The sequence below is a fragment of the Salvelinus alpinus genome, chromosome 13 (genome assembly GCF_045679555.1).
Source record: "Salvelinus alpinus chromosome 13, SLU_Salpinus.1, whole genome shotgun sequence".
In the NCBI taxonomy this organism is placed as follows: Eukaryota; Metazoa; Chordata; class Actinopteri; order Salmoniformes; family Salmonidae; genus Salvelinus; species Salvelinus alpinus.
This window is the reverse complement of record NC_092098.1, coordinates 9966611-9985696: the sequence shown is the minus strand read 5'-3', so window position 1 is coordinate 9985696 and position 19086 is coordinate 9966611. Positions and strand designations below refer to the sequence as shown.

The 19086-nt window shown below is 43.6% G+C and overlaps 1 protein-coding gene across 1 annotated transcript; it reads left to right on the top strand.

The window, feature by feature from the left end:
- The first annotated feature begins 303 nt into the window (after positions 1–303).
- On the top strand, positions 304–16349 carry c13hxorf58 (chromosome 13 CXorf58 homolog). Its single transcript, XM_071337758.1, has 8 exons — positions 304–440; positions 567–675; positions 5932–6026; positions 6217–6322; positions 13579–13710; positions 13863–14086; positions 14845–15004; positions 15987–16349. Exons 1-8 carry the CDS (start codon positions 430–432, stop codon positions 16224–16226), a joined length of 1077 nt encoding a protein of 358 aa, XP_071193859.1. The 5' UTR covers positions 304–429; the 3' UTR covers positions 16227–16349.
- Positions 16350–19086: the final 2737 nt, after the last annotated feature.

The window sequence follows — 19086 nt, the reverse complement described above, 5'->3', positions numbered from 1 at the left end:
GGCCAATGACTAACCAGATAATTACTTGATAATAAACGCTTTGTTAATAAACACGTTATTAACACATAAGAATGCAAAGGTCGACAATCCGTTTGTACATGTTTTTGCGGGATTTTTCCAATGCTATCTGGGATCCTTGGGACGGCCCTATCCTCATTGAAGTTGACATTGAACATGATGAAGGTAGGGAAGGGTCCCTAACCGATTTAAAATGGTTAGGGTTAGGAAAGGATTAAGGTTAAAATTAGGCTAAGGGTAGGAGTTAGGGTATGGGCGTCGCAACGATTCCGTATAGCACCAACGCTCTGATTAGCTCAGGAAATGTGTCTTTACTTTGGCTCGTGAAGTTAGTATTCTAATCGTCCCTTAGCAACTCGTCTCTAACAAGATACAACACAGGCAGAGGCAACAGCATTGCAGGAGTGGAAAATGGAATATGGGTAAGGGTCCGGTCCGTAGATTAATTGTACAAGACGAGGCCTCGCACATGATAAAGTCTGCTTCTGTTGTTAAATGTCTGAACTTGATATATTCTGAGTCTCTGATTATGAATTTACATCATGCAGATTCAATCAAGAGGAGCGTGTATTTGCCGCGATGAAGATCCAGACATACTGGAGGTCTCACCAAGACAAAATACTTTTCCAGCTGATGTCGCTCACTGTTCGTGCTGCTGTGAGTGCTAGAGTTGCAGCCTGGCAGCCTTACTGATCAACACAACATTGCAATTCAGATTTAAATTGATCATAGGCTAAATAGCCTTAATATGAACTCAATTATATAGGCCTATTGGTGGGGAGCTGTGTGAAAATCTGATATAATCATTATATCAGATGTTAACTTATGTACAGTGGCTTGCGAAAGTATTCACCCCCTTGGAATTTTTCCTGTTTTGTTGCCTTACAACCTAGAAGTAAAATATATTTTTTTGGGGGGGTTGTATAATTTTATTTACACAACATGCCTACCACTTAGAAGATCCAAATATTTTTTGTGTGTGAAACAAACAAGAAATAAGACAAAAAAACTCAAAACTTGAGTAGGGGTGAGGAAAGGGAAGGAAGCTATACTGTTACACATAACTATTCACCCCCCCAAAGTCAATACTTTGTAGAGCCACCTTTTGCAGTAATTACAGCTGCAAGTCTCTTGGGGTATGTCTCTGTAAGCTTGGCACATCTAGCCACTGGGATTTTTGCCCATTCTTCATGGCAAAACTGCTCCAGCTCCTCAAGTTGGATGGGTTCCACTGGTGTACAGCAATCTTTACGTTATACCACACATTCTCAATTGGATTGAGGTCTGGGCTTTGACTAGGCCATTCCAAGACATTTAAATGTTTCCTCTTTAACCACTTGAGTGTTGCTTTAGTAGTATGCTTAGGGTCATTGTCCTGCTGGAAGGTGAACCTCAAATCTCTGGATGACTGAAACAGGTTTCCAACAAGAATTTCCCTGTATTTAGCGCCATCCATCATTCCTTCAATTCTGACCAGTTTCCCAGTCTCTGCCAATTAAAAACATCCCCACAGTATGATGCTGCCACCACCATGCTTCACTGTGGGGATGGTATTCTCGGGGTGATGAGAGGTGTTGGGTTTGTGCCAGACATAGTGTTTTCCTTGATGGCCAAAAGCTCAATTTTAATCTCATCTGACCAGAGTACCTTCTCCCATATGTTTGGGGAGTCTCTCACATGACTTTTGGCGAACACCAAACATGTTTGCTTATTTTTTAATTAAAATTAAGCAATGGCTTTTTTTCTGGCCACTCTTCCGTAAAGCCCAGCTCTATGGAGTGTACGGCTTAAAGTGGTCCTATGGACAGATACTCCAATCTCCGCAGTGGAGCTTTGCAGCTCCTTCAGGGATATCTTTGGTCTCTCTGTTGCCTCTCTGATTAATGCCCTCCTTACCTGGTCCGTGAGTTTTGGTGGGTGGCCCTCTCTTGGCAGGTTTGTTGTGGTGCCATATTCTTTCCATTTTTTATAATGGATTTAACAGTGCTCCGTGGAATGTTCAAAGTTTCGGATATTTTTTTATAACCCAACCCAGATCTGTACTTCTCCACAACTTCGTCCCTGACCTGTTTGGAGAGCTCCTTGGTCTTCATGGTGCCGCTTGCTTGGTGGTGCCCCTTGCTTACACGGAACCCAAACCGGCTGCGCTCGTTCGACATCGTGCGCTATCGTGCATAAATTAATTTTGTCCCCCTACACCAAACGCGATCACGACACGCAGGTTAAAATATCAAAACAAACTCTGAACCAATTACATTAATTTGGGGACAGGTCGAAAAGTATTAAACATACATGGCAATTTAGCTAGTTAGCTTGCACTTCCTAGCTAATTTGTCCTATTTAGCTAGCTTGCTGTTGCTAGCTAATTTGTCCTGGGATATAAACATTGAGTTGTTATTTTACCTGAAATGCACAAGGTCCTCTACTCCGACAATTAATCCACTGTAACGTTCGGATCGGACCAATATGCAGCGAGGTATGAAGACATAATGATTTATTTAAAGAAAGACGAACACGAAGCACACTTGATGAATTACAAAACAACAAACGACGTAAACAGACCTGAACATGAGAACTTACAGACAACAAAGAACGCACGAACCGGAACAAACTAACAAACGAAACAGTCCCGTGTGGTACAAACACTGACACAGAAACAATCACCCACAAACAAACGGTGTGAACAGCCTACCTTAATATGGTTCTCAATCAGAGGAAACGTAAAACACCTGCCCCTGATTGAGAACCATATCAGGCTAATTAACAATGAACCTAAACATAGAAACACATAACATAGAATGCCCACCCAGCTCACGTCCTGTCCATACTAAACAAAGACAAAATAAAGGAAATACGGTCAGGAACGTGACAGTACCTCCGCCCCCCCAAGGTGCGGACTCCGGCCGCAAAACCTGAACCTATAGGGGAGGGTCTGGGTGGGCATCTGTCCACGGTGGCGGCTCTGGCTCTGGACGTTGTCCCCACCCCACCATAGTCAATCCCCGCTTCCGTGGCCTCCTCCTAACAACCACCCTCCATATTAACCCCACTGGATTAAGGGGCAGCACCGGACTAAGGGGCAACACCGGACTGAGGGGCAGCACCGGACTGAGGGGCAGCACCGGACTGAGGGGCAGCACCGGACTGAGGGGCAGCACCGGACTGAGGGGCAGCACCGGACTGAGGGGCAGCACCGGACTGAGGGGCAGCACCGGACTGAGGGGCAGCTCTGTACTGAGGGGCAGCTCCGGACTGAGGGGCAGCTCCGGACTGGCTGACGGCTCTGGCTGGTCATGGCTGGCTGACGGCTCTGGCTGGTCATGGCTGGCTGACGGCTCTGGCTGGTCATGGCTGGCTGACGGCTCTGGCTGGTCATGGCTGGCTGACGGCTCTGGCTGGTCATGGCTGGCGGGCGGCTCTGGCTGCTCCTGTCTGGCGGGCGGCTCTGGCTGCTCCTGTCTGGCGGGCGGCTCTGGCTGCTCCTGTCTGGCGGGCGGCTCTGGCTGCTCCTGTCTGGCGGGCGGCTCTGGCTGCTCCTGTCTGGCGGGCGGCTCTGGCTGCTCCTGTCTGGCGGGCGGCTCTGGCTGCTCCTGTCTGGCGGGCGGCTCTGGCTGCTCCTGTCTGGGGGACGGCTCTAGCGGCTCCTGTCTGGCGGACGGCTCTAGCGGCTCCTGACTGACGGACGGCTCTAGCGGCTCAGGTCAGACGGGCGGCTTTGAAGGCTCAGGACAGACGGGCGGCTTTGAAGGCTCAGGACAGACGGGCAGTGCAGGCGGCTCTGGGCAGACGGGCAGTGCAGGCGGCTCTGGGCAGACGGGCAGTGCAGGCGGCTCTGGGCAGACGGGCAGTGCAGGCGGCTCTGGGCAGACGGGCACACCTGTAGGGAGGAGACGGAGAGACAGCCTGGTGCGTGGGGCTGCCACAGAACCCACCAGGCTGGAGAGACCTACAGGAGGCTTGATGTTAAGAGGAGGCACCTGAAGGACCGGGCTGTGGGGGAGCACTGGAGCTCTGGTGCGCAGCCTTGGCACCACTCCCCCAGGCTGGAATACTACTCCAGCCCGGACCCTCCAGAGTGCAGGCACAGGTTGAACCGGGCTGTGGATGAGCACTGGAGATCTAGTGCCTACTACGCGCACCTCTCCCTTAGGCTCCACTCCCACATTTGCCCGGTACGAGCGGAGCGTAGGCATAGGACGCACTGCACCCTCCCAGCGCCCCGGAGACACAGCACACAGAGCCGGCGCAGGATACCCTGGACCGAAACTGCGTACCGGAGACCAGACGCGCTGAGCAGGCATACGCCCCGGCTGGATGCCCACACTCACATGACACTTTCGGGGGGCTGCCCTATAGCGCACCGGGCTATGGGCACGCACTGGCGACAACGTGCGCTTAACCGCATAACACGGTGCCTGACCAGTAACGCGTTGCTTATGATAAGCACGAGGAGTGCGCTCAGGTCTGCTACCTGGCTTAGCCACACTCCTCTCTAGCCCCCCCCCAAAAAAATCTGGGGCTGCCTCTCGTACCTGTCGCGCTGCCGTGCTGCCTCCTCATATCGCCGCCGCTCAGCTTTCGCTTCCTCCAGCTCAGCTTTGGGGCGGCGATATTCCCCAGCCTGTACCCAGGGTCCTTCTCCGTTCAAAATCTCCTCCCATGTCCAGGAGTCCTGAGATTTCTGCCGCTGCTTTCTCCCACGCTGCTTGGTCCTTGGTTGGTGGGTTATTCTGTAATGTTCGTTATCCTCCTCGTCTGAGGAGGAGCATGGATCGGACCAATATGCAGCGAGGTATGAAGACATAATGATTTATTTAAAGAAAGACGAACACGAAGCACACTTGATGAATTACAAAACAACAAACGACGTAAACAGACCTGAACATGAGAACTTACAGACAACAAAGAACGCACGATCCGGAACAAACTAACAAACGAAACAGTCCCGTGTGGTACAAACACTGACACAGGAACAATCACCCACAAACAAACGGTGTGAACAGCCTACCTTAATATGGTTCTCAATCAGAGGAAACGTAAAACACCTGCCCCTGATTGAGAACCATATCAGGCTAATTAACAATGAACCTAAACATAGAAACACATAACATAGAATGCCCACCCAGCTCACGTCCTGACCATACTAAACAAAGACAAAATAAAGGAAATAAGGTCAGGAACGTGACATCCACACATAAAACGGCCAACCGAATCGTTTCTAGTCATCTCTCCTCCTTCCAGGCTTTTTCATCTTTGAATTTATATGGTGATCGCATCTAAACCTCTATAGTATTAACACGACGACCGGCAAAACAGTTCGTCTTTCAATCACCCACATGGGTATAACCAATAAGTTGATGGCACGTGGGTACCTGCTTCTATAAACCAATGAGGAGATGGGAGAGGCAGGACTTTCAGCGCGATCTGCGTCAGAAATAGAAACGAGTTCTATTTTAGACCTTGGCATCGCAGACACTCGTTGGCGCGCGCGAGCAGTGTGGGTGCAATAATTGAATAACATGGATTTCTACATTTATTTTGCGACCCTCGCGCACGCGACGTGTCCGGTCTGGTCAGCATGTTAGTGGTGTTGCAGACTCTGGGGCTTTTCAGAACAGGTGTATATATACTGCGATCATGTGACAGATCATGTGACACTTAGATTGCACACAGGTGGACTTTATGTGACTTCTGAAGGTAATTAGTTGCACCAGATCTTATTTAGGGGCTTCATAGCAAATTGGGTGAGTACATATGCACGCACCACTTTTCCGTTTTACATTTTTTTAAACAAGTTATTTTTTTCATTTCACTTCACCAATTTGTGAAACACTAAGGGGGATGAATACTTTTGCAAGGCACTGTAAGTGGGCCAAAAAGTGAGTTGTTTGTTTTTGTCATGGCACTGTTCAGGAGCACTGTCTTGCACCTGCTATTCTTCGCCAACTCAGCCCTAGAGAAGCTGATCTGGTCAGAGATCCAAGCATGCACTGCAAGGTCAGATTCAGGTACCCCATCTGTAAACCTAATACCCATTTTGCTGCTATGGTCTCAACAAGTGTAAAGATTGTCTGGTAAATCCAAATTAAAATGCTGACAGTAAAAATCATGTGGATGTAATTATTTTCAAAGAGACCAAACTGCATGCTAAACTTCACTAGCACAGTAATGGGCCTGTTTTTGTTCTTTGGCTGATAGATTTTCAGGTTCCCAGTTCCCTCCAGTGATTGTCTTCAAGATCTTCCACCTTGGAGGAGGAAGACAATATATTTCTGGAAAAAGAGTGTTCCTACCATCTAATCAGGTAAGCCTGAGAGAGACATCTCACCTTTCATAATATACTGTATGGGTTATTCTACAGAAGTGGTTTAAATTGGGGGTTGAAAAAAAAATTCACATTTGTAACCTATTCCTCCCAAACAAGTCTTCCAACAAATGCCATATAATACACACACATTTGTATTGCATATTTGACATTTTACCTGAATTCCTTACCACCCCACTAAATGTGTCACTACTGAAACTGTGACAAAGTTGCAGTAAAGAGAGAATCATGCACAGTAGTGATCATTCTGTAGTGCCTTGCGGTCGGTGGCCGAGCAGTTGCCATACCAGGCAGTGATGCAACCCGTCAGGATGCTCTCGATGGTGCAGCTGTAAAACCTTTTTAGGATCTGAGGACCCATGCCAAATCGTTTCAGTCTCCTGGCGGGGAATAGGTTTTGTCGTGCCCTCTTCACGACTGTCTTGGTGTGCTTGGACCATATTAGTTTGTTGGTGATGTGGACGCCAAGGAACTTGAAGCTCTCAACCTGCTCCACTACAGCCCCGTCGATGAGAATGGGGGCGTGCTCGGTCCTCCTTTTCCTGTCGTCCACAATGTACAGCAAAGTACATTAGCGTACACTACAGTATAGCACATTATAGACGTCTATGGTGTTGTCTAATAGATGTCAGTGTTTGTGCTCTTGGGGGGGTTGAAGCTCCCCTGCTGTCAATGAATCTCAATACTTTATACTTTTTCCTGAAGTATGCACTTGTCCACTACCCACATAGTGGTCCTCTGTAGCTCAGTTGGTAGAACATGGCGCATGACACTTTAGATTAAAGATGGCCTCAATGGCGCTGCCCGTGCTGTCACAAACTATATACAGTTGAAGTCTGAACTTTACATACACTTAGGTTGGAGTCATTAAAACTAGTTTTTCAACCACTCCACACATTTTTTGTTAACAAACTCTAGTTTTGGCAAGTCGGTTAGCACATCTACTTTGTGCATGACACAAGTATTTTTTCCAACAATTGTTTACAGACAGATTATTTCACTTATAATTCACTGTATCACAATTCCAGTGGGTCAGAAGTTTACATACACTAAGTTGCCTGTGCCTTTAAACAGCTTGAAAAATTCCAGAAAATGATGTCATATCTTTAGAAGCTTCTGATAGGCTAATTGACATAATTTGAGTCAATTGGAGGTGTACCTGTGGATGTATTTGAAGGCCTACCTTCAAACTCAGTGCCTCTTTGCTTGACATCATGGGAAAATCTAAAGAAATCAGCTAAGACCTCAGAAAAAAACATTGTAGACCTTCACAAGTCTGGTTCATCCTTGGGAGCAATTTCCAAATGGCTGAAGGTACCACGTTCATCTGTACAAACAATAGTACGCAAGTATAAACACCATGGGACCACGCAGCCGTCATACCTCTCAGGAAGAAGATGCGTTCTGTCTCCAAGAGATGAACGTACTTTGGTGTGCGAAAAGTGCAAATCAATCCCAGAACAACAGTGAAGGACCTTGTGAAGATGCTGGAGGAAACAGGTACAAAGTATATATCCACAGTAAAACAAGTCCTATATCGACATAACCTGAAAGGCCGCTCAGCAAGGAAGAAGCCACTGCTCCAAAACCGCCATAAAAAAGCCAGACTAAGGTTTGCAACTGCACATGGGGACAAAGATCGTACTTTTTGGAGAAATGTCCTCTGGTCTGATGAAACAAAAAGAGAACTGTTTGGCCATAATGACCATCGTTATGTTTGGAGGAAAAAGGGTGAGGCTTGCAAGCCGAAGAACACCATCCAAACCGTGAAGCACGGGGGAGGCAGCATCATGTTGTGGTGGTGCTTTGCTGCAGGAGGGACTGGTGCACTTCACAAAATAGATTACATCATGAGGGAGGAAAATTATGTAGATATATTGAAGCAACATCTCAAGACATCAGTCAGGAAGTTAAAGCTTGGTCGCAAATGGGTCTTCCAAATGGACAATGACCCCAAGCATACTTCCAAAGTTGTGGCAAAATGGCTTAAGGACAACAAAGTCAAGGTATTGGATTTGTCATCACAAAGCCCTGACCTCAATCCTATAGAATATTTGTGGGCAGAACTGAAAAAGCGTGTGCGAGCAAGGAGGCCTACAAACCTGACTCAGTTACACCAGTTCTGTCAGGAGGAATGGGCCAAATTTCACACAATTTATTGAGGGGAGCTTGTGGAAGGCTACCCGAAACGTTTGACCCAAGTAAAAAAAATTAAAGGCAATCCTACGAAATACTAATTGAGTGTATGTAAACTTCTGACCCATTGGGAATGTGATGATAGAAATAAAACCTGAAATAAATCATTCTCTCTACTACTATTCTAACATTTCACATTCTTAAAATAAAGTGGTGATCCTAACTGACATAAAACAGTGAATTTTTACTAGGATTAAATTTCAGGAATTGTGAGAAACTGAGTTTAAATGTATTTGGCTAAGGTGTATGTAAACTTCCGACTTCAACTGTATATAGTATATAGTATAATTTTATTTATTAGTATCCCCAATTAGCGTCTGCCGAGGCAGCGGCTACTCTTCTTGGGGTCCAAACAAGGAAACAACACAACAAATAAAATACATAATATACTTAAATATACAAACATACATATCACTACATTTACATTACAATTTAGCCATTCAGCAGACGCTCCCATCCAGAGCAACCCACAGCTTGTGTATTCATCTTAAGATAGCCAGGCGAGACAACCACATATCACAGTCATATCCCAACCACGTATCACTTACATACAGTGCACTCAGAAATTATTCAGACCCCTTGACTTTTTCCACATTTTGTTACATTACAGCCTTATTATAAAATGTATAAAATAGTTTTTTTCACCCTCATCAATCTACACACAATACCCCATAATGACAACGCAAAATAGGTTTTTTAAAATTTTGCTAATAAAAAACTGAAATATCACATTTACATAAGTATTCAGACCCTGTACTCAGTACTTTGTTGAAGCACCTTTGGCAGTGATTACAGCATCGAGTCTTCTTGGGTATGACGCTACAAGCTTGGCACACCTGTATTTGGGGAGTTTCTCCCATTCTTCTCTGCAGATCCTCTCAACCTCTGTCAGGTGGATGGGGAGCGTCGCTGCACAGCTATTTTCAGGTCTCTCCAGAGATGTCTCATTGGGTTCAAGTCTGGGCTCTGGCTGGGCCACTCAAGGACATTCAGAGACTTGTCCCGAAACCACTCCTGCATTGTCTTCGCTGTGTGCTTAGGGTCATTGTCCTGTTGGAAGGTGAACCTCTCTGGAGCAGGTTTTCATCAAGGATCTTTCTGTACTTTGTTATTTTCATCTTTCCCTCGATCCTGACCGGTCTCCCAGTCCGTGCCGCTGAAAAATATCCCCATAGCATGATGCTGCCACCATCATGCTTCACCGTAGGGATTGTGCCAGGTTTCCTCCAGACGTGATGGTTGGAATTCAGTCCAAATAGTTCAATCTTGGTTTCATCAGACCAGAAAATCTTGTTTCTCATGGTCTGAGTGTCCTTTAGGTGCCTTTTGGCAACTCCAAGCGGGCTGTCATGTGACCACTCTACCAAAAGGCCTGATTGGTGGTGTGCTGCAGAGATGGTTGTCCTTCTGGAAGGTTTACCCATCTCCACAGAGGAACTCTGGAGCTCTGTCACAGTAACCATCGTGTTCTTGGTCACCTCCCTAACCAAGGTCCTTCTCCCCCAATTGCTCAGTTTGGCCGAGCGGCCAGCTCTAGGGAGAGTCTTGGTAGTTCCAAACTTCTTCCATTTAAGAATGATGGAGGCCACTGTGTTCTTGGGGACCTTCAATGCTGCAGAAATTTGTTGGTACCTTTCCCCAGATCTGTGCCTTGACACAATCCTGTCTAGGAGCTCTATGGACAATTTCTTCAACCTCATTGCTTGGTTTTTGCTCTGACTTGCACTGTCAAATGTGGGACCTTATATAGACAGGTGTGTGCCTTTCCAAATCATGTCCAATAAATTAAATTAACCACAGGTGGACTCCAATCAAGTTTTAGAAACATCAAGGATGATCAATGGAAACAGGATGCATCTGAGCTCAATTTTGATTCTCAGAGCAAAGGGTCTGAATACTTACAGTACGTAAATGTTTTTATTTTTTATATTTTAGACAATAAAAAAAAAAACTTTGTCATTATGGAGTATTTTGTGTAGATTGATGAGGATTTTCTTTTTATTTAATACATTTTAGAATAACGCTGTAACGTAACAAAATGTGGAAAAAGTCAAGGGGTCTGAATCTTTCCCGAATGCACTGTAATACAATACATAATACAATGCAAAATACAATACAAATATATATATTTTTTTGTGTGTCTCTTCACAGTCCCCGTCGTGCCGTAAGGTGTCCTTTTATCTCTTTTTTTATTCTGGTTTTATTGCTAGTTTGAGTTACCTGCAGTGACAAAGTGTTCCATTTAGTCATGGCTCTATTTAATACCATGTGTTTTCCAGCCTCTGTTCTGGACCCGGGGACTGTGAAGAGACCTCTGGTTGCATGTCTTGTGTGATACCGATGAGTGTCCGAACTGTGTGCCAACAGCTTGAACAGAGAGTTCGGTACCTTCAACACATCACCGCCTCAAACAAAGACCAATAGTGATGCAGTCAATCTCTCCTCAACTTTGAGTCAGGAGAGATCCATGTCATTGACATTCTCCCTTCGTGTACATCTAAGTACAATACGTGATGCTCTGTTTTGGACCAACTGCAATTTGCCTTCTTTGCCGCAACTGACCACAGAACTGGACAGTGGTCCAGGTGCGACAAAACTAGGGCATGTAGGACCTGTCTGGTTGTCTGACATATCAAGAAAGCAGAGCAACGCCTTATCATGGACAGACCTCTTTCCATTTTAGTAACCATTGAGTCTATATGTTTTGACCATGATAGATTCCTAGCTACGGTGCCACCCAGCAGTCAGGTCTCTTCAACTTACTCAATAGCCACATTATTCAATAATAGATCCAGATGAGGTTCGTTTTGAGATATTTAGCTCCAGCCTATTGCTTGTTACCCATTCTAAAACTGACTGGATCTCTATGTTAAGTTATTTATTTCACTGTTGCAGCCGACGTGTATACTATTGAGTTGTCAGCGTACATGTACACACAGGCTTTATTCAAGGTCAGTGGAAGGTCATTAGTAAACACAAAAACCAATAATGGTCCAAGCCGGCTGCCCTGCGGTACACCACAGTCAACCAAATTTGCATTAGAGAGTCTTCCATTAAATAAAACCCTCTGTGTTCTATTCGATAGGTAACTGTCCATCCATGATAAAGGCAGAGGAAGTTAATCCATAACACCAACGTTTGATCAGAAATATGTTATGATCAATGATATCAAAGGCTGCACTGAAGTCTAACAAAACAGCTTCCACAATCTTATTATTGTCAATTTCTTTGAGTGCCCTTCCCTATAAGCATGCTGAAAGTCTGTTGTTAATTTGTTTTCTGTAAAATAACATTGTATTTTTTTCCAAAAGTTTGCTAAGCATCGTTAACGGGCTGATTGGTCTGCTGATTGAACCATTAAAGGGTGCTTTGCTATTTTTGGGCAGCGGAATGACCTTTGCCTCCCTCCAGGCATGAGGGCACACTCCGCCTTCTAGGCTTAGATTGAAGATGTGGCAAATAGGAGTTGTAATGTATTCCGCTACCAACCTCAGTAATTTACCATCCTGGTTGTTGGTTCCATGTGGTTTGTCCTTATTTATAGATAGCAATTATTTTTTCACCTCTTCCACACTAACTAACTTTGCGGAATTCAAAGCTACAGGGCTCGTCTTTCATTATTTGGTCCGTTATGCATGAATATTAAGGCTCAGCATTTGTTGTTTGCATGTCATGCCTAAGCTTACTAATCTTGTCAACAAAAAAGTTATTAAAGTGATTGACAATATCAAAGGGAATGATCCATCAGCCTGGAGCTGAGTTAGCTTTTCTGCCTAGAATTTAATGTACTCCAAAGCTTTTTAGAATTGAATTTACTTAAGAGCTTTTTGCTATCATTCTTTATATAATTTATCTTTGTTCTATAGTATGCTGTAAAACTTCAATTAAACACTGAGTCTCAAATAGCCGCCTGTCCCTTTTGATAGCCGGGCAATGGCACACAATTCAGCAAATAAACGCCTGTTTCAAATAAGCGATGGGTCTAAATGAATTGTTTACGAGGTTACCATGAATTACCATGAATTGTTTGCAAGGTTAAATGTTTGATTTGTTATATTAAATAATTCAGTAATAACAAACAAAATTATGTCAATCATCCATTTTTATCGGCAATAAGAAACTGCTAGCCGTTGGCTGCTAACAGCTGAGAACTACTAGCTAACTGTGAAGCACAAAAAGTCAACTTCAGGAGTAGACCCCCAGAAATCAGCCTAGTGGCGAAAGTAAGAACTGACGAAAATGCACAGTCAAAGCAAGAATCATTATTCTTATTTTTTTGTCATAGTAAGACAAAAGAAACGTGACACAGTGTGTAAATGATAACACGTTAGTGCAACAAATTAAGAAATGCATTACATTGCTGGAAGTGAATGCTGGAATTAAACAATGAACTATGCAAATGAGCAAAAGCTGTGTGCATTAAGGAAATAGACACCTGGCTCAAATAGAAGCCAGCCTCTAATAAGCACCTGTTGTGTTCTGTGATTTAAGAAAATAAACATCTGGGCTATTAATTGAAGTTTTACGGTAGTTTCTTCTTCTTTTTATTTAGTTTAGTTACGTGATTACTCAATTTATTGTATTTTTGCCAATCTGCTGTATTGCTAGACTTATTTGCCATTCTCTTAGCCTCATCCCTCTCAGCCATACAGTTTTTCAAACATCATCTATCCATGGGGATTTGGCAGTTTTATCAGTCAGTTTCTTTATGGGCGCATGCCTGTCAGTAACCAGAAGAAGCAATTTCATAAATGTTTCAAGTGCAGCGTCAGGATGTTCCTCATTACACACATCAGACCAACAAATATTTTTCATATCTTCAACATAGGAATCATTGCAAATCCTGATCGCTTATGCACTATTTTAGGTCCAGTCTTTGGAACTGGTTTTCCTAGATATGATCACTACATCTGATGGGTATGGATACTGCTTTTGAGTAGATTTCTGCAGCATTAGCAGAGATGTGGTCAATACAAGTGGATGATTTAGTTGGTTCGACATGTCTCATATCTTCTAAACCTATTTGTACTTCCATGTAGGCCACAACAGACACCTGCAGGATGATGGGAAATAGGATATTCATCAATCACATTATTGCTGATGAGATCCAGAGGCAAGGGAGGATGATTTCTGACACGTCTTATATTACCTGTATGAGGGACTTTATGCAGGTGAGATTAAGAACATTTTTGATAAGAGTAGTTTTCACATTCAGAGCATTTTGGAGCAATACTTTTACATCATACATGAAACAATTGTACCATATGCAATGGACATGATTTCCAGACAAATCTGACAGCACTAGTATGTACCATAATTTTAGTTCTCAAGTCACCTTGACGAGCTGCCTGCATACCTTGGAGGGCGAGAGAACACTTGGAGGTCTCTCTCTCTTCAAGGACTGTCACGAAACATCCTACAGTGGGATAGCTTGGAGGTGGGCGGGAAGGACACTGTGGCAGACAGGCTAAGGCAAGAGATGCTGCTGTTAGCGCCTCAAATTCCTTGCCCTCTGATTGGAGGAGCAATCCCACCTCGGATGCTCAGGTAAGCATAAAGACAAGCTCAGGGGGGCACTATGAGTGAGATTCCCTGCTGTATTAAGTCATTAATGTGTTTTCTTGCATTTACAATAGGCCAATATACTATATACACTGTATAAAAAACATTAAGAACACCTTCTTAATATTGAGTTACATCCCGTTTTGCCCTCAGAACAACCTCAATTTGTCGGGGCATGGACTCTACAAGGTGTCAAAAGCGCTCCACATGGATGCTGGCCCATGTCGACTCCAATGCTTCCCACAGTGTCAAGTTGGCTGGTTGTCCTTTGGTGGACCATTCTTGATACACACGGGAAACTGTTGAGTGTGAAAAACCTAGTTCTTGACACAAATCGGTGCGCCTGGCAACTACTATCATACCCCATTCAAAAACACTTAAATCTTTTGACTTGCCGATTCACTCTCTGAATGACACACATACACAATCAATGTCTCAACTGGTCTCAAGGCTTAAAAATATTTGTTTTACCTGTCTCCTCCCCTTCATCTACACTGATTGAAGTGGATTTAACAAGTGACATTTTTTTATTTAACTAGGCAAGTCAGTTAAGAACAAATTCTTATTTACAATGACGGCCTCAATATGGGATCATAGCTTTCACCTGGTCAGTCTGTCATGGAAAGAGCAGGTGTTCATAATGTTTTCTACACTCAGTGTATATACACATTACTTGAGTAACTGTGGGTTTACTATTCATGACAGATGGCATCATGATGGCAATAGTCTTCACTTGATCCTAGGTCTCCTGCTGCTCCCCCCTCTTCTGTGGTTTCTACAGCACGCCATGCCTCACAACCTGCCACTAGCTCCACCTCCCTCCCCTCAACTCGCCGCTCTGCCCGTGCACGCACCACAGCTGCCCGCATGAGACATCTGTATATCCTTGGGGGTACACTGAAGGTGAGTTTATATGAAACATATACTGAACAAAAATATTAATGCACATTAAACAATTTCAAAGATTTCACTGAGTTACAGTTCATATGAGAAAATCTGTCAATTGAAATAAATTCATTAGGCCCTAATCTATAGATTTCACATGACTGGGAATACAGATATGCATCTGTTGGTCACAGATAGCTTTAAAGAAAATGGGCCTCACAAGGGCCTCAGGATCAAGTCACAGTATTCAAATTGCCAATCGATAAAATGCAATTGTGTTCGTTGTCCGTACCTTATGCCTGCCCATACCATAACCTTATTGCCGCCATTGGGCACTCTGTTCACAATGTTGACATCAGCAAACCATTCACCCACACGACTCTATACACGTGGTCTGCGGTTGTGGGGCCTGTTGGACGTACTGCCAAATTCTCTAAAATGACATTGGAGGCGGTTTATGGTAGAGAACTGAACATCCAGTTCTCTGGCAACAGCTCTGTTGGACATTCCTTCAGTCAGCATGCCAATTGCACGCCACCCCTAAAAACTTGAGACATCTGTGGCACTGTGTTGTGTGACAAAGCTGCACATTTTAGAGTGGCCTTTTATTGTTCCCAGCACAAGGAGTACCTGTGTAATGATCATGCTGTTTAATCAGCTTCTTGATATGCCACACCTGTCAGGTGGATGAACTTTCTTGGCAAAGGACAAGTGCTCACTAACAGCGCTGTAAACAAATTTGTGCACAAAATGAGAGAAATAAGTTTTTTTTCTTTCTCGTATTGAACATTTCTGGGATCTTTTATTTAAGCTCTTGAAACATGGGACCAACACTTTACATGTTGCGTTAATATTTTTGCTCAGTTTATATACACACCATAAATTCTACTTGCTCAGATGTTTTTTTGGGGGGGGATCAATCAGCGCTGTGCAGTAGATAACAGGACATAGCAGAGGTAGCCTCAATTTCTGATCAGTTTATTTCTACATCGTTCTACAGGATGAGAATAATGAAATAACAGAGAAAAACCACAACCCAGAGAGAGGAGAGCAAGAGAAAGACATGGAAGGAAGTGTTGTAAAGCCTGAAGCACCCCAGATAGTTTTGCCATTGGGATTGGAGGAAGACTCCAGTGAGGATTCCCTCTCAGATTCTGAGTGGGAAGAGGAAGCAGAGAAACTCTGCTTGTGGACAAGGCAGCTTGCTCTGGATGATATGGACAATGTGCAATCCACCTGAACTAGAACTTCAACTTGAGCAAGACTAATGAATAGCAAAAACCCTTTTCCACTCCTATGGCTGTTCATTTTCTCTTCTCTTGCTTTGCACACAAATCTAATAAAAATGCTTGTGTAAATTACAGTGTATTAGCCTACAGCTGTGACTGGGTATTCTACTGCCTCAATCTAAGGCCTGGGCTTTCGTGTTACAGGTGGTAGAGCAGTAGTCTCCATAAGACTGGAAGACTGCGCCATAAAACTAAGATCAAGCCTGTCAGCTGTTCTCTCTCCCGCTACATTTGTGGCAGTGGTGGGATTATTATGGTGGCGTCACAGGTGCTGGAGAAGTACGTGTGACCTGCTAGCAGGTGGGGCTTTGTGCATGTGTAACCGGTTCTGTACCGGTACCTTTCTGCATTGTGTTCTGGTGAGGTGTAGGGGGAAGGGAAGAGAAAGCTCTGGACATAATTCTGCCGGTTGTCTCTCTTTTAATGACTGCATGGAATGGATACAAATACAAGGCAAACGTTTATGCTGCCGTCTGGACTTAGGCTGGACAATAGAACGAGTCAAAATTCACCCAAGGCTGAAAAATTGAAAAATAATATTGGCTAAACTGGAACACTAGCGCAAGCCCATAGCAAATGAATGGAATCGAATGTTCGCAGAGCCTCTGACTGGAGTGACGCTTAGAATTCCATTTCGCCTAAATGGCACCAAAAAATGTATCCCTTTTTATTTTACCACTACAATCTGTTCTTAGGACGAAACTGAAAAATAACAACTCATGTAGAAAGTAAATATCCGCACCTCGATGGTACCAAGTCAGGGATGCAAACTGGTGAGGGCCCAAAAAGGTGACACATGCTAAAAAAAATCCCTGCTAGGGGGAAATGCAGATTTTAACTAATTAAACAACAAAGAATATGATCTACATGATCAGTCTCTTGTGTAATATAAAAAGTGGTTAATGTGAACCTAACTCACAGCTAAAAAATGTAAAGAAAGCAACCCGATGTTATTTGTTTCCTAGTAGAAATAGAATGAAACAAACAGGCATTCTATTTTTGCTCTATTATAGCGGCCACTATAGTAGACATCGAGCAAGTGCACAAGGCTACATGTGCGTGTCAAAGTATTTTTTAAATTTAGATTTTACATCAACTTCGCGCGCAATGTAGATATCAAAGAACGCCGCAGTTTGCGGGTAGAGTATTGTGTCACACCATTCACTTCAGGAAAATGTGTGATATAAATAAAGTTTCCTTTCATTGTGTGTTGTTGAATTCATAATAATATTTGCTGCCATAGTAGTGAGGTTGGCAAACGAGAGATCTTCGGACTTATTTTCTTTGAAAGAACAACTAGTGGGTTTTGAGTGCTTCTCCCCTATTTGGGAAGTTGGTCTGCCTGCTCCTCAGTCAAGATATTCTGAGAGCACGTTCGTGTCTTTTTCCTCTGTAATATAAAAAAACTGTTTAAAACTGTATAACACAATAGTGTCTTTGGAAAACGGGGTCATATATCCCAAAGTAAATAGCGAATGTGACTATGTATATATTTATCTTGCCGTTAATGTATTTAAGACCTATTTCGGCAAGTTAACCAAGTTGTTGCTGGCTTAGCTAGCCATGTTAATAACGAGCTAAGTTAACTAGCACCGTGGGTCACGGCACTGCAATGTCACGCTAGCTATTGCTAGCAGGTGATTTGCTAGCAGGCGATTTATTGAAATATTAATTTAATGTTTATTTACTTACTACCTTAAAAAGGTTTATTTAAAAAGGGTTGTACTTGTGCTCTGTATTTTCACATTGAGGGCATGTATCATTACAGTTGCTCCTATCTAAAATATATATAGTGTCCTACCTAACCAGTGAACGTGTGGCTGTGACCATCCTGTCAATGCCTGTCATTTCCGTTTGACATCTTTTACTGCAGATAAAAACTGAGTCAACCTGAAGTGTGGGTGTCCGTGTACCTTTCTTCTGGGGGGTTATGTGAAGTTGGTTACATGTGCAAAAATAACATTCATGGAGTAAAACATTGAATTATCCCCCCTCACTCACACACAAGTGTTACTGTCAAATTCAACACAACAAAAGCAATATCTTTGGGCTACACGGCACATTATTACATTGTACACTTTCTGCCTGTGGACATCTGTTCTACAATGTGCCAACAGAGCATGATACCCATTGTTGGCATAATTGATCTCCTTCAGGCATACCCCTTTTTATCCACTGTATTGAAAAAGTGAGAGGGAAAGTGTGTGGTGTTCCATAAGCCATGCCCAGCTTCAGCTACACTTGATCCCTGAATCGACTTGTTTCACCTAATTCTCTCATTCTGAAAATTTACCAGAATGTAGTTAGTTCGTTAGCTAGTTAACATTTCACACAGATTGCCAGGGTCCAGTAAGCAACTAACGTGTTATAACTTGAGGAACGGCAAGGAGTCATACCAGTAAATACTATAGCGAATTGGTTAGGTTACTAACGTTAACTCATCTAAGTTAGCTGTCTGACTTTATTAGCCAGCTAATTTTCACACCATAAACTCAATTATTTTATCAGTTGAATTGGCTAATGTTGCTCAACATTTCTCTGGCTAGCTAACTGTTAGGCGGAGCAGCACAGTGGAACCCAAGAGCAGACTCAGACCAAGAAACAGGGATGAATGAATCATGGTATTTATTGTAACACAGGGAGATATGGAGTGCAGATCCAGGGAAGCTTGGATGAGTGGTAGGATATTAGATGTGTCATCTTTATCCTGACCCTCGGTGCAAGCCTCAGGCTCAGAGAACTTCACCACACCTACCACACTTTGCCCTCATTCACTTCCATTTATCCTCCTGTCTTCAACTCACTCTGCTT

What these genes read in the sequence shown, in the direction of transcription:
- c13hxorf58 (XM_071337758.1), top strand. An exon ending in GTATGAGGGACTTTATGCAG is followed by an intron (nt 13,711 to 13,862) that starts GTGAGATTAAGA and finishes CCATAATTTTAG; the next exon opens with TTCTCAAGTCACCTTGACGA. An exon ending in ATCCCACCTCGGATGCTCAG is followed by an intron (nt 14,087 to 14,844) that starts GTAAGCATAAAG and finishes ACTTGATCCTAG; the next exon opens with GTCTCCTGCTGCTCCCCCCT.